This window comes from Protopterus annectens, chromosome 8.part0 (genome assembly GCF_019279795.1).
Source record: "Protopterus annectens isolate FY-2018-M chromosome 8.part0, PAN1.0, whole genome shotgun sequence".
Taxonomy (NCBI): Eukaryota; Metazoa; Chordata; order Ceratodontiformes; family Protopteridae; genus Protopterus; species Protopterus annectens.
In genome coordinates, this window is record NC_056741.1 from 942,151,175 (window position 1) to 942,176,004 (window position 24,830).

The 24,830-nt window shown below is 37.5% G+C and overlaps 1 protein-coding gene across 2 annotated transcripts in view; it reads right to left on the reverse strand.

Moving 5' to 3' along the window:
• The window catches only part of LOC122809170, a 726,709-nt gene that overhangs the window by 211,566 nt on the left and 490,313 nt on the right, over nucleotides 1-24,830 (reverse strand). For both annotated transcript variants that reach the window (XM_044080459.1, XM_044080458.1), the window contains exon 3: nucleotides 21,926-22,048. In XM_044080459.1, coding sequence (XP_043936394.1) covers nucleotides 21,926-22,048 — 123 coding nt within the window. The remainder of the gene's footprint in view (nucleotides 1-21,925; nucleotides 22,049-24,830) is intronic.

Consider the following 24,830-nt stretch of genomic DNA (forward strand, 5'->3'; position numbering starts at 1 on the left):
TGTATCACTGGTTCTAGTGGCTTTCCCTACCCCCTGATCTCCATGCAATTTACACTTTTTACTCTAAAATGAAAAGAAGATGCAGTCTACTTTTTTAAAAATAAGTAAGTATAAATTTGATTTTAGGCAGTTAAATATTTTACTAGGGCTAATTTGTTTTGGTTTTGTGTTTGTCTCTGTTTGTATGCATAATGTGTGTATGTTAGTTTAGCAAGTAGGCTAAATATGGCTGTTATAGGACCGGGCACTCTTCCAAGTAAAATTCTGATGATGCACCACGGATGCAGAAAAAAATAGGATGCTGCGTAAAGAGTAAAAAAAAAAATCTACACATTGTGCCAGACAAGTCTTTATGAAACATTTATTCAGTGAACACACGTTCATATCAATCTTCAAATACAATACAAAATATGCCTGCTATTAACAGAGCAAGACATAATAATCAGGAAACAGACATGCAAAGTTTTATGGCAAATTTCATTTTAACACTCCATGGGGGCAGTTTTGACTCCCATGCCCCCCCAAAGTAATTAATTCCACTGCAAAGTCACACAGTTTCAACTGTAAATGGAAATGCTATGTTTTGTAGAAAAATAAAGTACTTCCTTTCTCTGAAGAAAAGTAGCCTTAGCCTTTCATTGTATTAGTGGCAGGAATGCATTGGAATGTAAAGGGGTTACTACTCCTCTGTTGTAAACTAGGCCAACCAGAATACCTTCTAATTTGTTTTTTTCGCTTGCTCTTTTTCTCTTCAGATCTAACTTCCTCTTATTTTATTCCTTTTCCTTTTTTACTCTTTAGCTATGGTTACAGATGAACTTACATATTACAGAAATTGTTAGGGCATATAAGGATGTGACAGCATGCTAATAGAAATAACTGGCATGTAAAGTCAAATACTTTTTAAACATCAGATATGGGCTAAGCTGTGTACACTACTCTGGAGTTTTGTTATGTGTTGAGCAATTATTGTTTCTGTCTTTTATTTTACATTTAATATACTCTTGATTTCTTGATTTAATCATATATAATGGGATAGTGTTTTGTAGATCAAGAATAGATATAAATACAGTTATATAGATATGGATATCATAAAGCAGATACATGCTTATATAGCAGAATATGCAGATAGAAAGATAGATGCAGAAATAAATACATACATCTAAACTAACAGACTTTAAGCCTCTCTCAAATTGCTGCCACCACTTTTGAAGCAATGCAGCTACATAAGTGTATATGAATTAAAGGACTGGTTCTGCAGGTGCTAATGCAAGCAGATAGAGGCCTGTAATGTTGCAGAACTCCATATTTTATAAAGTCTGCCATGGTATGAAAAGCTCATATGAAATGTAAAGGCACAGAAGTGTAGAGGTACAGGTAATGAGTCAACAGAGGTCAGAGACGTGCTACATTGTGGTGCCTTTTCTGTGTACTAGCCTTGCCATAATGTTCTCTTCTCAACCTGTGATCAGAAATCATCTAATCATACATACCAGCTTTTTTGTCTGTGCAGGATTGATGTACAACGGGGATTGAGTAGTTTGCCCTTTCTCAACAGCAGTGCGATCTTGAGATTATATATACATATATATATATATATATATATATATATATATATATATATATATATCATTAACAGAGAGTGTTGGGTATGAGGAGGTAGACTTTCATCATGCCATAGATGCATAGAAAAAGTTTAAGAATATTTTTCTTTTCTTTTTTTTCTTGATAGTCTTATTTTCGAGCATACCTACCAAAGTAGATTTGACCTTCTTATTGGTTGATGAAACAACATATATAGCCATACATATACATTGTAGCCATGCTCATTATATTTGCACTGCAGCCTACTTTGTAACTACTTCTGAGCACACAGTACACGATTCATATGCAGAACATATACTTCATCATGACTGGGTCCCCTTACCTTATTCTGTAAGCAGCCAGTGTCCTGCATATCACATAAATGGACAGCAAAATGCCTTCCCATAATATTCATGTTATGTACTGGATGCCCTGACCACTACTTATTAAAAAATGGGCACAATCTGTCGCACTCTATGTACTTCTTATAAGAGTGCTTGATCTGGTGTTCACTGCTCTGGTGCAGTCTTCTGTACAGAAAAGTAATGCAATATCCCACCAAATATTCCATGCATTATTAGTGCATAATTATTATCTGACCTCTTATATTACCCTGTGAAGTCTTGAGTTCCTAACAAGATGTGTATCCCTGTGTTTCCCTCTCTGTTGCCTTTACATTACCCAGGTAGGGGCAGGCTTCAGTGGAGTGTGCCCTTATGTTAACTTATTATTAACTTATTAACTCAAAGTTCTTAGTGTTGTACGAACTACAATGGCACACAGAATGAGTGTTATACTACTCACCGTTTGCTTTCATTCTCAACCCCCAGAAAACTTTGTCACTCCATTCCTTGTAGCAATATGTTATAAAATACCTGTGTACAATGCTGCAGATTTGTCAGCTATTGATGTCACTGAGGTGATACATACAGCATCCTGACAGATTTTGTTTCTTCTTCAGAGGCACGTATCCATTAGCATTGTTGTCTTGTGTCTAACCATACTAATGAGGGTGGGCAGTAGGAAGGAATCTCAGAATATGGCCAGATATAAGTAACACTATCAGTATAACTCTGCCCTTAATACACATAACTGTTGTAGTCATACCTCTCAACCTGGAATTATAAAAAATATGGACAAAGGCCCATGAAAAATAGGTACAACTGGCCAGAAATTGGTATGATGATTAACATAAAAGTTGCATACATAATTATGTAACCCCGCCCATCCCAGTGGCATTGTGGGATACCACCTTTTAAATGCAAACTGAAAAACAAACAAAATATTAAACACAAAATAAACAGAACAGCATGTAGGTTACTGTGCTAGCATTGGACTGCCTTTGGTTGCATCACACACTATGCACATCAGCTACCATACTAAATAAATGATGCATTCATTAGTTATGATGTCTTCTCTGTTTCTTAACATATCCACAGCAGTTAACATAATATTTAAATTAATTAATTCAATTTTTCTTAGGCGTTTCACTTATTTATTTCAGTCTGCCACGTTCAGTGCAGCATTTATATCTCAGCCTTTTAGAACAAGAAATCTGGGCAAAGGCCCAAAAACAGGGACAATTTTTAAATACTGCTCTGACAAGCTTAGAAAGTTGACAGAATAACAGGTCTTGCATTGACATGACTTTTCTAATGGATATGAAGTCTGAAACTCAAATGTCTGTCATTTTCGAACTTCAATCCTCAATGATTTGCTAATGATTTGCCAAAAAAACATTTTATAAGGAACAAATCAAAAATATGAAGCAAAGTTATGGACATTATGCAAAAATCTAGACTATCTAGACAATGAAGAAGTTCCTTCATTGCGAGCGAACAAAAGCACTAACAATAAATTGTGGATTTTGAGCTGGCATTTATTTCTGGTATTTTATTCAACTGTTGGTGGTTTTCATTTTTCTAATTAGTTTGAATAAAACTTACTAGTTTTGAACATTCAATTTCATTATAGTAATATTTAAAAAAGTGACACTGAAATATTATGTTAGTATTCTTCTAGAATTGTGCATGATTCACTCACAATGTAGTACAGCTGTACTTAACTTGCATTTCTTCTCTGCTAGTTAATTCTATAACCATCCATACTTTTTGATTGACTATCTTTTATGACTAACTACTCAATGAACCCAAACACTCTCATGGGTAGTGGAAACTTTACAAAGGCAAGGGTGCATTTTTACAACTTCCTTGCTCTTGGGCAACTTTTATTCTCTCTTGCCCTCTCTGAAATTCATGTATTTTCTTAAAATATTTCTCCCATTGCATTGCAAGCAATGTCTTGACAACACTTTTCTGTTGCCTACTGTCACTCCTGGGGTATGGCTGAAATGTGGCTATAATGATCAGCCCACTACCCCAATCAAAAACTAAATAAATAAGTGCAAATGTAAAACAAACTCTCTACATCTTTCTGTTCTCCTTTCACGAGTAAGCTAACATTTTCTTTTAAGGTGTCTTTGCTTCAGCCTTATTTAATAATTAGATAAGCACACTGACTTATGGAGGACTCTTTCTATTTTAACAGAACTGCACACAGCATGTGTCACAAATGGAAAATATACAGCTTTGTAATATTTTAATTAGCTTTCAACCACATATGGCACACTTCATCTAAGCATTTCAGTTTATAGTAAACAACTGCAGTTGTTAAGTGGTTATTTTGAATAATACTACTAATGTGCATTTCCAGGAGTCAACCGTACTTTAATGCATTTGTCACTGCTTCTTTGATTTGTTTTCACAAAAACTTAAAAGATACAAAAAATAAATTCAAAAGCACTCAAGAATGTACAAGTATAATATGGATAAAATCCCTACACGTCTGTCAAGCTTTATCAAATAATGTTAGTATAGCTAACCTAAATGTACCTTTCATCAGTTTTAAATGGAAGAGATTAAAAGCTGTTGTAGTAAGTTTTAGCCCTGCAAAGTTTCAAAAAGTTTAAAGTCTTTTTGCATCTACTTAAAATAACTCATTATGTAAACATATTACTTTTGTATATAATAATTTAGAACTGTAAATTCTTAGCTCAGTAACCATGACTTTTTTGTCAAACAACTAAAAACAAATTCAGGCACAGCTAAGAGTTTACGGGCAATGTTATTTGCATATTCCACATTGGTTCTGCTACCCTCACCATTTTTAACTTCAAAACACATACAGCATATGCTAAGGATATGCATTGCAGACCTTATTCTCGGACTTTTTAGTTATTAAGTTATGGCTCAATTTTCAGAACACAAAATGCATTAAAAACATGTTGCAGAAAACTAGAAGGCAATTTTTTACATGTACTTATAAGAAAGGAGGAAGTGAATTCTACTGTAAAAGTATAACAATATCTTAAGTTAGTCACTGTCTTTTTTTCGTTTTCATTTTCCTTACCTGGAGAAGCCAGGGGAAGAACCGGTACTGGTAGTCAAAATACATTTTTTCATTGCTTCTCTGCTGTCTCTGCCGTGTGCACTGTCTGCGCTTAAATTAAATAATGAACGTGAACAGCTTGGGGCTGAGTGGTTGCTCTAATTAATTTAAAACAAAAAACAGCTGCCTGGTCTACTCGATCTCCTGACTGCTGCAACCATGTTACCTAAGGAAAAAGGTAAACAGTGGGAGTATACACCCCTTTCGAGCCCTCAGCTGAATTACGACAGGCTGGCAGTCTGCCTCGTGAAGCTGATGTCATCTTACACGCCCTGCACGTGATAATGTCAGCAGGAAAATTTGTCAAAAAAAAATATTTGGAAAAAACAACCGGGAAATTCAGGAATTAAAGGGGGCACTTGGGAATTCATGGCACCCCAATATTTTGCCCTTAGAATCATTATTTACAGAAGAATATGGCATGGTTGAGAGGTATGGTTATAGTACTCAACCCCCCCCCCCCCATCTGCAATGCTCCTAACCGGTGTGGCAGTTTGTATAGAGGATTAAGACTTTGAAATGATAATGAGTTGTTCATTGTAAACAAAGTGTGCAGGGTTTGATTCATTTCCAGATAGTACTTCCTAGTCATTCCTAAAAAGAACCATGAATGTCAGGTGGGCTTACCTGGTTGATATATTTGAGTATTATTTTCTATGATATTATTTATGCCTCTAATGTGAAAATCATTTGTAAATAAATAAATATTTACTTAAGAAATGCACATGCATTCATGGGTGTGTGTGTGTGTGTGTGTGTGTGTTCGCTTGCATACCTAACAACTGTCTGGAATTTTGCAGAATGTCCAGATTTCTGCCGCTTATTTTTGGTCTGTTGGTCATAAAATGTTTAGTTTTATAGCAACTCATTGAGGATAGCTGTCAAAGTAATAACAGACATTTAAGATTCACACTTCATATCCTTCAGAAAATGCATGTTAATGAAACACCTGTCATTCTAGCAGCATTCTAAGTTTATGAGAGCAATATTGAGAATATGTCCCTGATATTTTGGGCCTTTGCATCCACAACATTTGTGGCTTTATCCAGAATTCTTCTTCAAAGACGTTGGGAGGTATGCACTTGTGTTTGCATAAATACACTTGCCTGTATGTTTTTTTTTTTTTTTTGTGTATGCTTTTCTGTTTACTTCCATCTACAGTTAAAAAGGTCACATAGGTAAACATCCAGTAAAAATCCCCAATATCTTCAGTAGTGTACTATGCTGCCATCTTGTGGAAAAACTGAGAAAATACAGATATCACAGCTTTTTTTTTTTTTTCAAACTGTATTAAATCAGCATTAAACATTGTTTTAGGATACAACTGACAATAAAGGCAGTTATGTATTTGTTTTACTTGGTTTTATTTTCCTTATACCTGGAACTCATGGGAACCTCAAAAAATTCCATAAATTAATAAACACAGTGCATGATATTATAGTTGAAATTATACTGCAATTTCAGATATTTGTTTTTTTACATGAGGTATATATTTATTTTATTTATTATTATAGTTTTGAAAAAATATGGATGTGGGCTGCCCATATCAACCATCTTAAATCAAGACCTTGGCACAAGGTAAACAGTGGTCAATACACTTAATTTATACTAAACAAATTCACCATTATACTCTGAGCAGAACAGGTACATTGCATATCACATCTACTGAAAGAAATTGAAAAGAATTACTAGAATTAGAGAAGAATAAATGTGTTTCCTCCGGGTGCTCCGGTTTCCTTCCACATCCCAAAGGCATGCTATAGGTGGATTGATACTCTAAATTGGCCCTAGGCATGAGTGGGTGTGTGTGTGCTCCTTCTGTAGAAGGTTGGGCATCGGGCTGGCAACTCAACACCGTAAAACTCCACTGCCAATCATCTGCGGGCAGGTAATCTGCTGTGGTGACCCCTAACTGGGAAAAGCCGGAAGAAGAAGAGAATAATAAATGTACAAGCAATTAGGAGTTTATGAGCTTAGAAGCGGTTCTCTCAAGTGAATATTGAACATAATGTAGGTGCATCAATCATGTAAATCTGCAGAGTTGTCATATATAGTTATCCATATAACCCAGTCAAATTAGAACACTGAGTTTTCCCCTATAGCTTCCTCCCATCAGCTGAACATCAGCTGTCACCAGCTCCTCTCCTCATTCACAGGGTGTAATGGAATTGCCTTAACCTCCCTCTGGCTCAACACTATCCTGGGCCATTGAGTAGATTAAGATGCCAGTGTAGCTAAGTATCTGCCTGACCATCACTGCAACGTTTTTCTTTATATTGGTTAACAAATGTACATACTGTTTACCTTTACCCACCTCCTCTGCTTTCTACTCCTCTCCTACATCTCTTGCCCATAAAGTTAAAATTGTAGTGTGCCATTTAAAACATCACTCTGCATGCTAAGTTTGACTTGCATTAATATGCAATGACTCTCTTTACTGATTGAAATTTTTCTAGTATGGCTGCCTTTCAGTTATTGTATGCTCATATTGCAACTTTGCTTTACATTTTTTTGTCTGTTGTATAGAATTTCTTTTGTTGCGGGAGTTTTTCTCCAGGGCCTCTGTTGAAACGGGGTTTCCATAGTCTAGTCAGACAACTCCAGTCAACAAAAGCAATGAGTAAGTAGAATGTAATTTGTCGTACTTTGGTTCCTTAATTAACTGCCAGTGAACTGCTTCCTGTAATCAAGGGTGCAGAGTTTGATTCCTTCCACTTTAATTTGCCACCATGCAACCCTGAACAAGTCAGTTAACAGGACTGCTCTCGTCTGTTCCCTGAAAAGGAACATTTTGTCTCGTGGGGCTCATGTGGTTAATAAATGGATGTTATAATTAAAATTCCTGTGACTGATTAAGTACATGGAAAAATTAAAATTCTTATAATTCATACGAACAGTAGATTGCTGCCTGTATTTAAGTGAATCAAAAACTGTCAAGAAAAACATTTATATGATGTTTGCAAATAAGTGCATATTAGGCTATTGATGAGGGAGATTAACAAGCTTGGCCTTGATATTTTCAAGGTACTTCAGTCCAACAACTAAGAGATGGGGGTGAGCAAGAATGCATTAGGACTTTTACATGTTCCTCTATCCTTGAGGGGTAGGGGTGCTAAACCAGGAGGTGAATTTACAGTTACCCGACTATTCATCCAAATTATGGTTAAATGGAGTGACTAAGTATTTTGCTTTTATGTGGAGTGGAAGACTTTTCCACAGAAGTGGTATTATCTGTGATAAGTCTATCCCTCAAACGTTTTGCTTATTTTGCAGAAGAGGCAAGATCCTCGCTGAGACAAATACCTGGTGTCAAAGCCATGGCCTCAAGCTCAATGCCAAAAAGTGCATTGTCATCCTTTTTGGTAAAAACTCTGTACCTGTGAACTACCACATAGTAGGTAGTCTACTTAACACTGAAAATGTGATGAGACCTTAAGAGGATTACCAGCCTCAAACAGATGCCCTACGCAGACCGTCTCAAAAAACTGCAGCTTTACTCTGTCGCATATTGCCTACTCAAGAGGCGATCTCTACCTAACACACAAAGCTATGTCAAACCCAGAGCTTTTAGACATGCTCCACTTAAAGAAATCCCAATCCCTATGAGCTACATGCTCTAGGGACCTAAATCTTGTCACCACAATAAACAGAACATGCTGGAGGGATAGATTCCTGTCCCAGAGACTTCCCATACTCTGGAACAAACTACCTATCTATATCAAACAAAGCTCCTCATTAACACTCTTCAAAAAAAATATTGATGATTGTATGGGAGATAGGAAATTCACCCCGGGGATCACTTCTGTGGCTCTGCTCGACAGTGGCACAGGAAAATAATTTTCTTGGGTGGCGAAAGCCAGGGTACCTTTTGGCTAGGCTTATATAGGCCCTAGGGCCAATAGCCTAGTACCTACCTATGAACCTATGAAAGGAAGTGTGCCTTAACCCTGTTCCATATTGCAGTAGGCTTGTGAGCCCTACAGTGGCTACCTTTGGGATGTGCATGCTGACTTCCTTACATGTGCAGCCTCCAGATCAAATGCTACATTCCATTCTCCACCACTATTCAAACATGGGTCATCTGGGCATAGTTCTGGCTTCATCAGCCTATGTCATGACTTAAGACACTGAAGCTAAAGATAAATGCCTAAACACTAGTGTAAGTATGGTGGTGAGATACGTTTTATGGTTTTATATACATTCTGGGAATGGTTACGATAGGAATTTGTGTGGTTAACTAGGATGTTTAGAGGAGAACTGTAGAGTGATGACATTATGCCCAAGTGCTGTATGCAATGACATATAAGGTGAACTTACTGGGTGTAGCTACTACAAACTCTATTCTTTTTAATGCAGGGAGAAAAGATATTCTCTATAAGAAGCCTCATCAACATTTGTGTATTGGACTCAGGAAAATGAACCCGAGCACCTTATTTTGGAAGTGTCCATGATGATGTGTTATTACCAGAAAGAGCATCAGTGAAAACAGGTGGATTAAACTGCAATTGGCCATAAATATTTTCTTTGCAGCAGCCTTTCTCACAGTAGAACTAAAGGACACCTGTATCCTGGACACACAATTTCAATCTTTTATGTGCAGTTTGTTAAGAGGGTATTTGAAGATTATTATTATTAATTAATTAATTTATTTATTTATTTCCAGTTTGATTACTGGGGAGGTCCACTGGGCTCAAAGAGCCTGTTTTCAGTGGAGGCCCAAGGAGAAAAAGCTCCATAATACACACAAGTAAATAAAATGAAATTATACCATCCATATTACATGCAAGTAAACAAAAATGAAATTATACAAAGTAATGTGAAAAAGTACAAATGCAAAATGGGAAGATAATTCTTAAACAAATTTACAGAGTTGTTTAGAGAACTATTTATGCAATAATTAAGTTGGTAGAGGCAAGAGAATAGCGTTTACTCAGTTAATAAGAGTTCACAATTACAGCGAAAACAGTTATTAGATGAAGGATAGAAATTTGAAGGTTGTAGTATATTTAAGTTTAGCAGGAATGGAAGAGATAAGGGTGGGGGTACACTGTTAGTAGAGCATAGATTATAGTGTCTACAGTATTCTTAAGGTGGGGGTTGAGTGATAGTAAAAGTGGAGCTCACACATGGAAGGTGTGAATGCCATAGTTAAACAGCATCAGCTAGTATAGGTGGTTAGTAAAGATTAATTGTTCTCAGTAAGGGGGATGAGGTCAAGGACTATATACAGTATTTACATTATATATACATTTAAGGTAGAAATGCCTAAGGTAGAAAAAACATTTGAGTTAGAGGGAGGCAGATGTATAGGAGGTCTTTAGATTTAGAGTGAGTTAGCTGTTAAGGAGAACAGCCTGGGGTTGAGGAATATGTAGAGAGGTAGCTGTTTAGGAGAACAGCCTGGGGTGGAGGAATACGCAGAAAGGTAGCTGTTTAGGAGAGCAGCCTGGGGTGGAGGAGTATGTAGTGAAGTTGTATGAAGAAGCATGCTTAGATGAGTCTAAGCAGGTTAAGTAGGGAGAATACAGTTACATTTCCAATGCTGGCCAAGGTAGGAATGAAGCTGAGTTTTAAAGTATTCATAGTTTTCAGAGAGGCTAAGAGAAGAAGGGAGGGAGTTCCATCTTTCGGCTAAGGAAGAAGATAGGAGAAGGTGACTAGCAGGACATTTAGGTTTGTATACAGAGAGGAGATTCTGGTGTGTAGATCTCAAGGCTCTGTGGGGTCAGTAAAAGGGTAGGAGCGAGGCATAAAGTTGGTTTGAAAATTAGTTTGTGGGCAGTAGTGAGTTGAAGGAAGTCGAGTTGATTGGGAAGTTCTAGCCACTTTAGCAGGTGGAGAGATGTGCAGTGGTGGGAGGAGTGATTAGCGTTTGTTGCGAATTTAGCAATTTTATTGTAACATGTTTCCAGTTTAGAAGAGATGGAGGAGGATAGGATGGTAAGTAGGGGAGCACCATATAGAAGAGAAGGTAGTAAGTAGGTAGTGGCAAGAGTTTGTCTGGTAGATAAAGAGAGGAACTGGGAGTGTCTATATAGCATGCCAAGTTTCTGGTGAGTTTTTTTAATGTTTAGCTGAATAGGTGTGTCAAATTTTAGGTGTTCATCAATGGTTACACCACGTAGTTTACCAGAAGGGACAATTTCTATAGTGGAGTTAGTATGGCTAAAGATACTGAAAGATTGTTTGTCAAGGTGGAGGGTTTTTGAGGGGGAGAAAAGAAGAATGTCGTATTTATTAGCATTTTGGGAGAGATGATTTTGAAGCATCCAGTTTTCTGTAGTTGAAAACTTTAAACTTTATAGTTTAAACTTGTGGCAAAGTTATTAAAAGGCAAGATTTAGTGCTGCAGTTGGTAGGTTTGGGAGAGTGTAAAGTATTCAGGACAATCTTCATCTGGTTTAGGCATGAGACAGAATGCAGTTATGAAATTCTCTCTAAGCCTTCACACAACACATCACTGACAGGCACTGACAAATGCATACAAAAGCTAACTTGTGTGGGCTGTTGCATCGGTGGCACAGGGGGATGGAAATCTGACTGCAAACCTGATGAGCATTACTGACCTAACTCCTGGAGGATCTGGTCAGAGGCATGGGAATGAGTAGCAGCAATTGGTTCATGCATACTAGAGGAGGGCAGCAAAGCTCACTGATATACTGACCCCGTTTTGATTTTGGGTGCATTGTGGGTATGCCAGCAGCAATCGGTCTATCATGGGGTTGTGCCCATAAAGCAACACATGATGTGGCCAAAATCATATGAGTGTAGTAACTGTCAAGCCCTGAAGCCTGTATTATGGGCCAGACATCTCAGCCACTACAAGGTATCAGTGTGTGTGTCTGTGTGTGTGTATGTGTGTGTGTGTGTGTGTGTGTGTATGTGTGTGTGTGTGTGTGTGTGTGTGTGTGTGTGTGTGTGTGTGTGTGTGTGTGTGTGTGTGTGTGTGTGTGTGTGTGTGTGTGTGTGTGTGTGTGTGTGTGTGTGTGTGTATGTGTGCATGGGGGGGAGTTAGTGCTTAACTGAAAAATCCTGATGGCTGTCTGGATGATGTTCAGCCATAACACACTGTCACCTTAAGGGGTAACAAATAGACCAAAGGTGCCATATGATAGCAAATGGTTAGCAGACAGCATGGATAAAAAGAGTATTTCATATGATCTCTATGCTATACAATTAAAGACATGGACACAGATCAAATTATTTTCGTACATAAAACTAGTGAGGCATACTTAAGATTTTCAGAGATAAAGCTTACTCAAAGAGAAAACGGTAGCAGACTAAAATAAATCCTTGGGAGATAAGTTCAGTGAATTCTGCTATGATGGGGGAACATCCTTTTGACAATCATACCTAGTTCTGAGGGCAAGAAAGTTGTCAAACTATGAAAAGTCACAGAATTTTAGTTGACATGCAATAAGGTAGTGATAAAACAGTTCAAACCTGGCCAGAACAAATTTTTCAGTATTCTGGATGAGACTGTCATTATCTACCTAGGTATAAACCTTTGACAGTCAACGGCATAATTGGACAAGCAGGATAGCCTATGTTTTGATGGATAGAATGCACAGCTGATGTTAGCTTTGTGCTCAAGGTCCCAAAGCAGGGAATATTCCCTTTCTCTCTCTCTCATTGTGTAATCTCAGAGTTAGTAGATATAAAATTATGGAAGTGGGAGGTCAAGGGGGTACTGTAAAATTAGAAAAGTATTTTTCCTCAATATTTTTTGTTTTTTTACACTGGTTGAGTTCTTAAAAGATATATACGTCATAGACCAGTTTAGGTTCAATGCGAGGACTGCAATGGCTATCCCTCTCCAGAAGGGTGTGCCATCAACAGACCCCGGAAACTACAGACCCATTAGTCTCACTAGTCTTATATGCAAAGCCATGGAATGATTATCATAGAAATGGTTAAGAATGACAACAGCAACCTTCAGACACTGGACCCAAACCTGTTTGGCTTTTTCAAGGGAAGATGATGCCTGCTTAACCTGGTTGACTTCTTTGAGAAAGTAACCAAGGCAATGAATGAGAAAAAAATGTGCATACCACCTACCTGGACCTGTCTAAGCCATTTGACACAATATCCCATTCATGTCTTGATAAACTCATCTAGTTGGGCATAAACTCCTACATAACTTGCTGGATTGCCAGCTAGCTCACAGGCAAGACCCATAAAGTCAGGACTAGTGAGACCACATCCACAAGGAGACCAGTCACCAGTGGGGTACCTCACTTTCTGAATTGGCTAAATCCAGCACAGTCTGCAGAGCCCATGATCCCTTACAAAAGTCTACAAATGTTGTCCCACACTCTTAGTTTTTAATGAAAGAGACTGAAATCATTATAGCACTGACTCCAAACACATTAGCTGTTAGAAAGAACAATTTGCTTTACAGTGTTGTACAGCTGCAGTAGTGTGGCTTTATGTCTGCTGTTTGCTCTTCTACGGCTGGTAACCATTTGCTGTTTTTCTTCTCTTACAATAAACCAACTTTAATAGTGGAATAACATGGGGCCAGAATACATGAGAACAGGACATTGGTGCAGATTCCATATGCTTTAATGGCAGAGCTGTCAAAAATAACAGACCGAGTGCTGCCACATATAAACAAGTAGTACGTGGGTGGAAAAACACCTGTGGAGAACCACAAGCATGCAGTATCACACCTCAAGTACTGGTCACTGCTCAAAGTTCCTCATTATTTGCATCAAATATGCGTTTCTAAACTACTACATGCAAAAACAGAAAATATCAAAATGTGAATGTTTGTCAAAGCAGATATAGTTTGAGATGCAAATGACTTAGTCCAGTAGCCTGCAGCTGAGAGAAACATGTTCAGCAGAGTAGGTAGGATACTGTATAAGGTGTGGGTAGGATATTATATAGGGAATGGGTAGGATACTGTATAGGGTGTTGGTAGGATATGGTATAGGGCATAGACCAAGTATAAAAAAAGCAAAGGGTGGAAGAAACCACTATATAATGACACTAGAGGGCATCGAGCATGAGAAGTGGAGACTAAATGAGTAAGACATTGAAGGGAGGCGAGCATTGCATAGCAACAAGAACATCAAGCATATGTGGAAAACTTGTGAAGAGTATGGATGCTGATTGTGGGGTAGAAAACTAGGGACTGGGGTATATGGATAAATGTAGGGTATTGTAAATGGGCTGAACAAAGAAGAGACAGATGATGGGCATTTATCATTACCCATAGTACAACAGTGTTTATAAATAATGGTCTATCTTTACAACAAAAAAAGAAAAAGGTAAATGTTAAGTTGGCTATCATAAACAGAAATATGCAAAAACCTATATCTAAAGTAATGTATAACAGAGACAAATAAAAGGCAGAGAAGAAAATAGAAACTCTATCTGTTTTCTTGATATTGGGGAGGAAGGAAGATATTTGCATCCAGGAAACACCCAAATAGAAAAAAAAAATGCATGCAACAATAACCTCAACTACCTATACCTGTGGTATTTAACACCTGGTTGTTCCTCATATGTGATGTCATGCTCATAGTCACAACCTAACATTCTGGAGACGAGCTGTAATTGAATGAGGCATGCATACCCATGTTTGCGCATGCATACCCATGTTTAGGCATTTTGTGCTAATTTAGACTTTGCTCAGGTTTAGGACAGCAAATGCACTGAGCTTTTGAGAATTAGAAGTAGAAAACTGGTTACCTCTAAGTCTTGTATGCCTCTTCTTTGTATATTTGATGTAGAAGGCATGGAAGCTTGGAATCACAGCCATGACAATTAGGTGAAATTGTTATAGGCACTACAATGCCCCAATTATAAAATGGTTTGAGGTCTGGCTAATTGTCCTTAATAGAGTCCTTCTGTTTTTTGCCCTTTTTCTTTGAATGCACCTTAGTACTTCTGTACTCATTGGTAACATAAGACTGCTCTTAATGTGCTGCAGATTCTTGGTTTATCCAGATATATATGGGTGCAGTATGTTGCATTTAAGAAAAATTTCATCATAAAATTTCATTTAAAAATAAATTTAGTTTAAACACACAGAAAATACTCCTCCAGCACTTCTATTTTGCAAGAGGGGCATGTCTCCTTTGTACCACCCATGCTCCCATAATTAAATATTCTAACTTCATGATCACATAACTGCAGATAAAAGAGAAAACATCACACACAGTGAATCATTGCTGGTGCACAAACTTGTGGGAGGTATTAGCAAGGTGCAAATGGTGCTCTAGACAAATTTGTCTTGTAAACCCTACCACCCTAACAGACTAAACCATACCAACATTAACTCTCTGTAGCCTGCTACACTTTCCTATCAAACATGATTAGACTAAATATGTTTTAGACTAAATGAGTTTTGTTCAAATTTTTAGATATTTTCAGTTTAGACTAAATGAGTCTTAGATGAAATGTCACATACCCAATGTATATACATATATATCTATAGAGAGAGACAGAAATATCTAGAGCTATATATAGATAGATTGACAGCCAGCCAAATATAGATATTCATATATATGTGTGAGTGTGTGTGTGTGTGTGTGTGTGTGTGTGTGTGTGTGTGTGTGTGTGTGTGTGTGTGTGTATGTATATATATATATATATATATATATATATATATATATATATATATACACATATATACACACACACACACACACACACACACACATATATATATATATATATATATATATATATATATATATATATATATATATATATATATATATATATATATATATATATATATATATATATATATATATATATATATATATATTGTTCTACCAGAATAACAAATGAATTATTAGTGTGTTGTGTTATGTTAAATGGCAGTCCACAAAATTCATAAAAATATGTTAATTAATGCACAAACCTAATAAGTTATTTCTACACAGTGCGACAGCTGGAAGTTGCTATTAAATTACTGCAATTTTGATCACTTATAGCCAAAGGGGAGAAGGATTTCCAATGAGTGCTGTTGCCTGGGTTAGGAGATTTCCTTGCTACAGATCTGCCCTCAGAAAACAAGAAGCTAGAAAACATATAAAAGTTCTCCTGTTGACCTAATCATTAGGAGATTTTAATTCTGCTTTTCTGTTTCCCTCACATTCACAAGACTGTTCAATGCCAGAAAACAGAACATGAAATTAGTATGACCATTTTCTCACTAAACTCAATGATATTTTAACCATTTTATTTATATTCTTCTAATGATATTGTCGATGCCGTAATTCTTAAGGTTGGCAACCAGTTAATAGGACATTACACCTCTCTTGTACAGGATTGTAGCAGTGTATTAGCAGGCTCATCATTTCCACAGAGCCCAGCTGCCACCAAATAACTTGTGCCATATGCCCAACTGTAAGACGGCAGTGGTTAACGCATGATATCAACAAGATAAAATGTACTTCTTCACCTGGTCTTGATAACAGTATATTTTACAAGAACATCAGTCAATACTTAGAACCATTTCTTTAGTATCTTTTGTATCTCTACTTTGCTATCAGTTAAATAGCTGGAAGTTGGAAAAAAATGTTTTTATTCCCATTCTTAAAGGTGGATACAAATATCTTTTTGGTAAATACCACCTCATTAGCCTTCCTAGCACCATAAACCAGAGTTTGAGGAGGTTTTACTGAAATGCATAACTACATTTATGTTTGAACCTATTTTAAATAACATGAGTTCATGTACAATATATTATGTTTCACAAATATGACTTCGCTAGGCTATTTTTATGCTCATGATGCTGGCCTCCCAGTGGATGCTGTTTCACCTTTGAAAGTGTTTGATAGCATGCCTCACAGTGATGTAGTTTAACATCCTTGCATTCCAAATCATATGTTGTTTCTTGGGTTAACAACTGGCTGTGCAAGTGGTCATTCTAATTTCATGTTCTCTTACATAATAAATCAGAGGCAAGTTGACACTGTTTTCATGTTTTAGTGAGGTCAGAACATAGATCGCACACAGCACACATAAGTGGTGTCTGCTGTTTAACTTCATCAACTTATTAACCAAGGAGGTCAGCCCTGCAGTGTCTCATGTCACTGTAATGGTGATGGCACTGTTCCCACATACCTACAATGACAATGGCAAGAATGACAGGCTGGGTTTAACCATTCCAGGCTTCAGTCTTACAGCAAGGCATTTCATAGTCCCCGTGCAGGTACTTCTGGTTGTAATCCTAATGGAGGAGATGGGGAAAAGGGCAAAAGGCCTCCCTGGTGTAAATGATTCCTCAGTATAATATTGTGTAACATTTCACACATGAACAATAACTTTGTACATGTGGCAGTGTCATATTGCAGAGCATCACTGGCTGAATCCAGTAAAAGCATACATTAAAAAGTCCAAATACATACTCACTAATGTTTCTTGTTTGCAATTGGTCATGGTTATATCCATAATTAGTTTGATTTTGTGATTTCTTATAGAAGTCATTAGTCAGGGTTCCTGGGTATATCCAGCATCACCAACAAGATGTCCCTTGTGGATATCATGCCTCACAAATCATTTGTACAGGTCATAGTTTGTGTCATATGAATGGAGTTATGATACCTGCTTGGGTAACCTGCTGATACAGTGTGTATGATACCATGTGCATTACAGACCATCTGGAAATTGATGGAGGGATATCCTTTGTGGTTCACATTTTTCCATCCCAGTTCAAAAGATAGAGCCCTTATTTCAATGTGGGTATAGTCTATGGCCCCCAGTACCTCAGATAAATGGACTATAGCAGAGTATGGTGTTGTCTCTCTCCTCTGGAGTATGTAGAAACTACATATGCTCCTCTATATGCAAAAGCACAGTGTCAAGAAACTGTTGTAGTATTCTCGAGGCATATGCCTGAGGTACTGCTACTGTGCTCCAGAAGCTTACTGACAAATCCCCATAGATAATATATGTAAGACCACACACATCTTAGTATCCAATGGAACTGGTGCTCCTTAACTCCTACAGGACTGCAAATGAGGCCGACACATGAAACATTTCTTGAACGGTGCCCCTGTCAACATGGTATTGGCCTACAATGTTGGAGTTGCAGAGTCCATTAAATGTAAAGCATGGTTGGATGATGATGCATGTCTGGGCGTGAGTTGACACTTGCATGTGCATGTTAGCAGCAAGAAGAGCCTCTTGCAGATAGACATTTACTAAAGCTGTGTCAACCGTAATGTTACTAAGTAATTTACTCATTCTGAACATGAGCAATCAGCCAAGTTCAAATATACAACTGGCCCAGCTGTGTTGTACAGAAGTTATGATTCTGGATTACTGCTAGACTTTGTCTTGCCTCATCATACATGGCTCTTCATTATATAGTCATTAGAATATACTTTGATTGACCAAGCTTTTTGGGCTGCCCATGACATGGGGCCTGATTTTCTGTATCACACCCACCTGCTGGAGACTCATCACTTGAATTCACTTCCCATGTTGCTGCAAAGTTTTCTGAGTCTGGCTCTATCTCAAACAGCATCAATGCAAACTGATTCAGAAACAGTAGTTAAACTATACTGCATCACTGTAACCAAAGTCTTCACTTTCTTACTTTCAAGCCTTTGCTTGCTAAAGGTATCTTATGTCGTATTGTTATACTGTATATAATGCACAAACAAAAACTGTTAAATTCTTCTTTTTCTAAGGCTGTACATTTTAATTTTCTTTGTCCAGTATCCTTCTAATGTACTTTGTTTATTAAATGTGTAATGATGTAAGCTATTGCCAGCTATGCTAGAAGAAGTAGGGCAGTGGATGTGTAACATATGCCAGCACAGCTAGCTGGAATGTTGTAGAGAATTATATCTCATTTGTAGATCAAATTGATTTGTACAGATGTTTGTGTTGAAAAATGTATTTGTAAAGCTGCTTATGTTAAAATGTACTAACAGTGTGCCCTGCTGGACAGAAAAATAAATATACATAGATTATTGTAATTGTTTAAATGTATATGTTTTAACAGAGGATGCTGGAAGAGAAGAGGTTAATCTCAATCCACCTAACTTTGAAAATAGTCTGAAATTAAATTATCTGGCTTAGACCATAATGATTGTATCTTACATTTCTCTATACAGGCAGAGGCAAAATGTCTGCACTATGAAGATTTCTATATTGTCTTTGGAGTAAACTAATAGCTACTCTGGAAGAGTGGAGGCTTGAAATTGTTTTATGACCTCCAGAAGCTGCAACACATCTGAGCAAAGCTCCATGTGTTTGTATTATTGACACATATGTGCTAAATCCTGTCAGTTTCTAGCAATTGGGTAGCATGGGAACCAAAAGTCAGATGACTAGATTTATGTGATGCCATTCTGTAAGCTAGGAAAAAAAATGATGTTTAATACTAAATGAGACCGAAGTCTCATGGCAGTCTGTTTTTGGAACCTGACAGAGAAGGACCCCTCAACTACTTCATCTTGCCTTTCTCTAGTAAATGAACCAGGGAATAGTAATTCGTTACATCAGTCAGGAAAATATAGTGAGATTAGTTAAGTATTGTTTTTCCTGTATCTGTGTGAATCTATTTGTTTGTGTTATTTTAATATTTCATGTGTCTGAAATACTGGTGTTTACTGTAAATAGATATTTAGTATTTTCATGTTCTTTTCCTATTTATTATTAAATATATTTAACCTTTTCATTTTGGCTGGTCATTCAGAGAATATTTTAATCTCTGAGAGTACATATATATATTTGGTGACAGCTCTAGCTGCTCCTGAAAGCCTTGTTGTTGATCAAATTACCATTTGTATTAATATTAATTTCACTCAGTATAACTGGATACCCTTGCAAGAGCCTTAGACTGGCTGGCTTTGGAGTATCTGGTGGCGGTGTAATTACCTTATAGTCTAGGCTGAATGGAGCATAGCTAGTAAATCTGGGCCAGCCTTCCCCATTTGTGTGTATGTTTGGGTGTGTGTGTGTTTAAATCAAATCTCAAAGAGTGTGTGTGTCAGCTGTTTGGAGCAGGGACACAATGTAATGGTTTCACAGAGTGGGTGCTGGAGAACTACACTTGGACACTTGGCTGAGGTCTCAACTCTATAGCTGTGCCAGTGGGGAGTCTTACTGGGGACCTGGAGGGAGACAGATAGAGAAATCTAGACCACAGACTGAGTGTGTTCCCTTTGTGCTCTTAAGGGAAATTGTGCTTGATGCAGAGCTGCATCTGGAAATACTGGGTGTATCCATTTTTGTTCCCAGTGAACGCCCCTCTCCAGTACCAGCTGTGAGGACTCAAGCTCCTTGATTACTTGCCTAGAGTGGGGACATCACATATTGGTGAGCAGTGGTGTGGATATTAATTGACCTTCTGTAGCCTGTAAGCAGTTGACAAAGATGTGTGTATTCTCAGCAGCCGCAAGGTAAACATACACAGTTTCATTTTCATGACAGTTTTATTTATTTATTTGTTATTTTAGTTTATTCAGGGAAAGCAGGTGAAGATGTCAACAGAGGATTATGGTAAGTTGACAAATAACCAGCTGGCCAAGATGTGTGAAAACAAGGACTGGTGTATGCCAACCTGACTAAAAAGGAAATTATTTCAGCCTTAGTTGCAGCTCAGACCAGCAACCAGGAAGCAACCAGTTTTGTGATGGTTAGGTACAGCCCTCAGAAACAGAACAGGTCACATTTTCCTCAGAGGACTAAAAAATCCATCTGGAGTTAAAGAGGCCAAACATTTGGAATTAGAATCATCAGAGAGACTGCAGTGTCTGGAGGTCAAAGTAAAATCAGCAGAGAGACTACAGTGTTTAGAGGCTGAAGAAAATGAGAAGCAGCATCCACATGAGAAGGAGATGCTGACTCTTAGCCAGAATCATGGAGCTAATGGGGAAGGGAATAACCGAACCCCAAAAACAATAAAGGTCAGTAAATTCCTTCCACAGTTTACAGAGAGTGATAACTTTGATAGTTTTATTCATATATTTGAAAGGGTATGTAAAGAGTATAATGTTAACCAAGGGCTTTGGGTACGGTTCCTGACCCCCTTACTGCATGGTAAAGCTGTAACTGCTGTTTCTAAATTGTCTGATATTGATTGTTTACTTTAAACTATGATAAAGTAAAGAAATGTTTACTTAAATGTTTTAAGTTAACACTTGAAGCTTACAGAAAAAAAGTTTCTTGAGCATAGATGCAAGGTATATGTGTGTGTGATTATATTGTTGAGTTAAGCACTTATTTTTACAGGTGGGTGAATGGGTGTCAGGTCATCACTTTTGAAGGGCTGGCAGACATTTTGGTGAGGGAACAAGCCCTTAGCACTTTTCCCTGGGGACAATAAAATCTGGTTGGCAGACTTTGGGTGTAAGTCTACAGATGAGCTGGGGGGAAAAAGGGGGAACTCTACTTAGCAAGCAGGTCTCAACTCTATAGCTGCATCAGTGGAGAGTCTTATTGGGGATCTGGAGGGAGACAGAGAATCCAGACCCTGGACTGAGTGTGTTCCTTGTGTGCTCTTATGGGAAATTATGCTTGATTCAGAGAGGTGCATCTGGAAACATTGGGTGTATCTATTTTTGTTCCAAGTGAACATCCCTCTCCAGTTCTAGTGGTGAAGATTCAGGCTCTTGATTACTGGCCCAGAGTGGGGACATCACAATATGTGCATGTGAATTTGATTAATTATTTTTCATACAGTTGTGTTTTGCCTCTGGTGCATAACATGGCTGCAAAGGGCTTTTGATAAGTTTACCTAAATTGTTTGAAAACACATGCCTACATACCATTCATACATAAATACATACATATATACATAACTTCTGCTTCCTGCTAATTCAGAAAGTAATGTGACTGGTGTGAGCTATTATTTAAAGTGCATATATTTCAATTAGCTGTAAAGAAGTGGACACTTTAGAAATTACTATGCGCTTACCAACATCTTTGCCATATTTACGATACAATAATGCCAGTACCACAAAAACCAGAATGACTCCAAAGAATCCACCGAGGACACAAGCAAGTAAGAACTTCACACCGGTTGAACTGCCCGTATTACCTGTGAAAGAACAAGACATGCATCTGATACTGATGTACTTTAATAGTTTTGTACTTTAACAAAACTTCACTATAGCCCTTAAAATGCATTCAAATGTGTTAAACTGATCAAACCCAAATGCTTTTCCAGCTAGCATTCTATGCAGTTTGGTTCACCAGAAATGATTGTGAGCATGGCCTGAAAAGATTAAAAGCATTTCTTAAGAAAATAATAGTTTCAGTCATCTTTCACCAAAAAAATAAACATGCTTTAAACTGTATCTAATCAATATAGTTCTGACAGTAATGTGGACATGCCACAATTAATATGAAATGGTCACAACAGATCTCTCAATTTTCCTGATTTGTTTGGGATATCCTGACTTAAAGTCCAAATAAGCATGCTGTTTCTGCTTCCCTATTTGCATGTTGATAGTTCTCTTTCAATCTCCAATTCTACATGATACCCACAGCTCTCACAAATCAGAGAGAGAGGCAGCATGCACCATACCTCTAAACCTCGTAGCACAAGAAATCTGGACAAATTCAAACAAAATGGGGTGACAAAGGCCTAAAAATAGGGATACAGTTTCAAACTTGCACTTAGAAAGTTGTTAGAATAACAGGTTTTGCCTTAGCATACATTTTCTGAAGAATATGAAGTCTGAAATTCAAATGCCTGTAATTATTTACTGGCTTCAATCCTCAATGATTTACCAGAAAAAAAAAACATAAATTTTATGAGTTTGTTTGCGTCTTTTGGCTTATCCCGGTTAGGGGTCGCCACAGTGGAACTCCGGTCCGCTAATGATTGGTAGTGGATTTTTACATGCCGAGTTACCAGCCCTGACACACAACCTTCAATGAAGGCACACCCCATTCATGCATGCCTCCACACAGAAGACGCTCTAGCTGAGAATTGAACGGGAGAACGTCTTGCTGTGAGGTGACAACGCTACCACAGCACCACCACCGCAGTACAGACCAAAATTCTGTGGCAAATGTCTGGACAGGTGAGATCTATGGCAGGCACCCAGGCACAGCCACACATTAGGGAAAGTTTGTTTGTCTTATTTAGGAAATGGGAACCAACTCCAGTTTCACACTTTTTCTTCCCGAGTCAAATGTTTGATATCTTTTTTTTTTTTTTTTTCTTTTTTTTTTACATTGACTTGGTCTCCTCTATAGCAGAAATGACTTCAATCTAGCTCACTCCAACTCAAAAAGACAAAACGTTTATTGTTTGTTAAGACTAAGACAATGTAATTTTTGTAAAGCAGTTTGGCTGCTTGGCCAAAAGATAAGGACATGTGAGTCACTCATGCATACATAGTCGTGTCTTTGCTCCCAGCTCTCTTGTCAGTGCAAGCTTTGCAAGGCAACAAAGTAAAACACGTGAAAAAAAGCAATGCACGTCTGCCACACCATGGCACACAGAAATCAGAAATTAAGCAAGTTCTGTCTAAAAATTCAGTCTGTTAATCAGATTACAGAATTAGCTACTGGGGATCTCCAAGTGTAAAGTGCATGGATGAGGATGAGTCTGACAGGCTTGTGCTCACTGCTTTTGATTCGATAATTTAGCCACAATGCATTTGCTTGTTGGTTGAAAGAATTAAAAACATTTAAATCTAGAGATTAATCATAAAATGACATATCGAGGAGGTATTCACTGAGAAAATATGTGCAAGCTGGCTGTTTAGAAGTTCAGCAATCTTTGTAGCTGAAATGTTTATATTTTAACATGGGAATAAAAGATTTGCAAAGTGGTAAAAGGTTTTTAGAGATATTTGTTGTCTGGAATTAGCTGAAAATGTATTCATTAATTGACAGGTATGTCTCAGCTGTTCATACTGCTTTAGTATTTGAGCTTGACCAGATAGAAAGATTTTATGACACCCATGGCTAATGGTGGTTGATGGAGACCCCATTGTTGACAAACATGCCCAGATCTCTGACAACTGTATTTCTTTTGAAGGCTGTACCATTAATGTAGTAAGAGTAATACTGTACCAAATGATACAATACTACACTGTTTTGCATTTAGCTTTAGACCATGGTTGTGGCACCATTTGTTTCTGCTATTTAGATCTTTGTTAATCAAATTTGCAACCTTTAGACTGGCAGGTTAGATCAGACAAAGCCGACATTGTTCAGGTCACATCATAACTAAAGGAAATATTAACTTTTTAACAGTGCAAAATATCTCCTGAGTACTTCAGACAAAAACTGCATCTAGGTTCCAACGTCATGCCAGAAGTAAACCTCAGACATTTGTGAAATACGGGGCGGGGGGACCAACAATATGTGCATGAATTCATACAATACCTTAATAATAACCAGTGGGGTATTCAGTTTACACTGCACATTGAATATCAACAAATAACATTTTTGGATGTTATTATAACTAGACAGGAGGATCATACACTGGAATCACAAGTATATAGAAAATTTCCAGTATATAACACCTTGTAACATGCCTCAAGCTATCATCCTCACCACATCATCAACAATATTCCTAAGTCTCAATATCTACGTATTAAAAGTATTTGCTCCTCCGAACAAACTTTGAAAGCCCACCAGGAAGATTTAACCCATAGGTTATGTACTAGGGGATATCATCAGGATCCTATTATTTGAACTTTACATGAGGTTGATCAAATAGACAGGTGCCAATTGTTGCAATATAAGGATAGAACTATTCAAACTGATAATCATTTTTCACAGCCAGTTAGGCTAGTCACTACTTTTGGGACCAATACTAATAGATTTAAAAGTATCATAAATAATCATTGGGACATTTT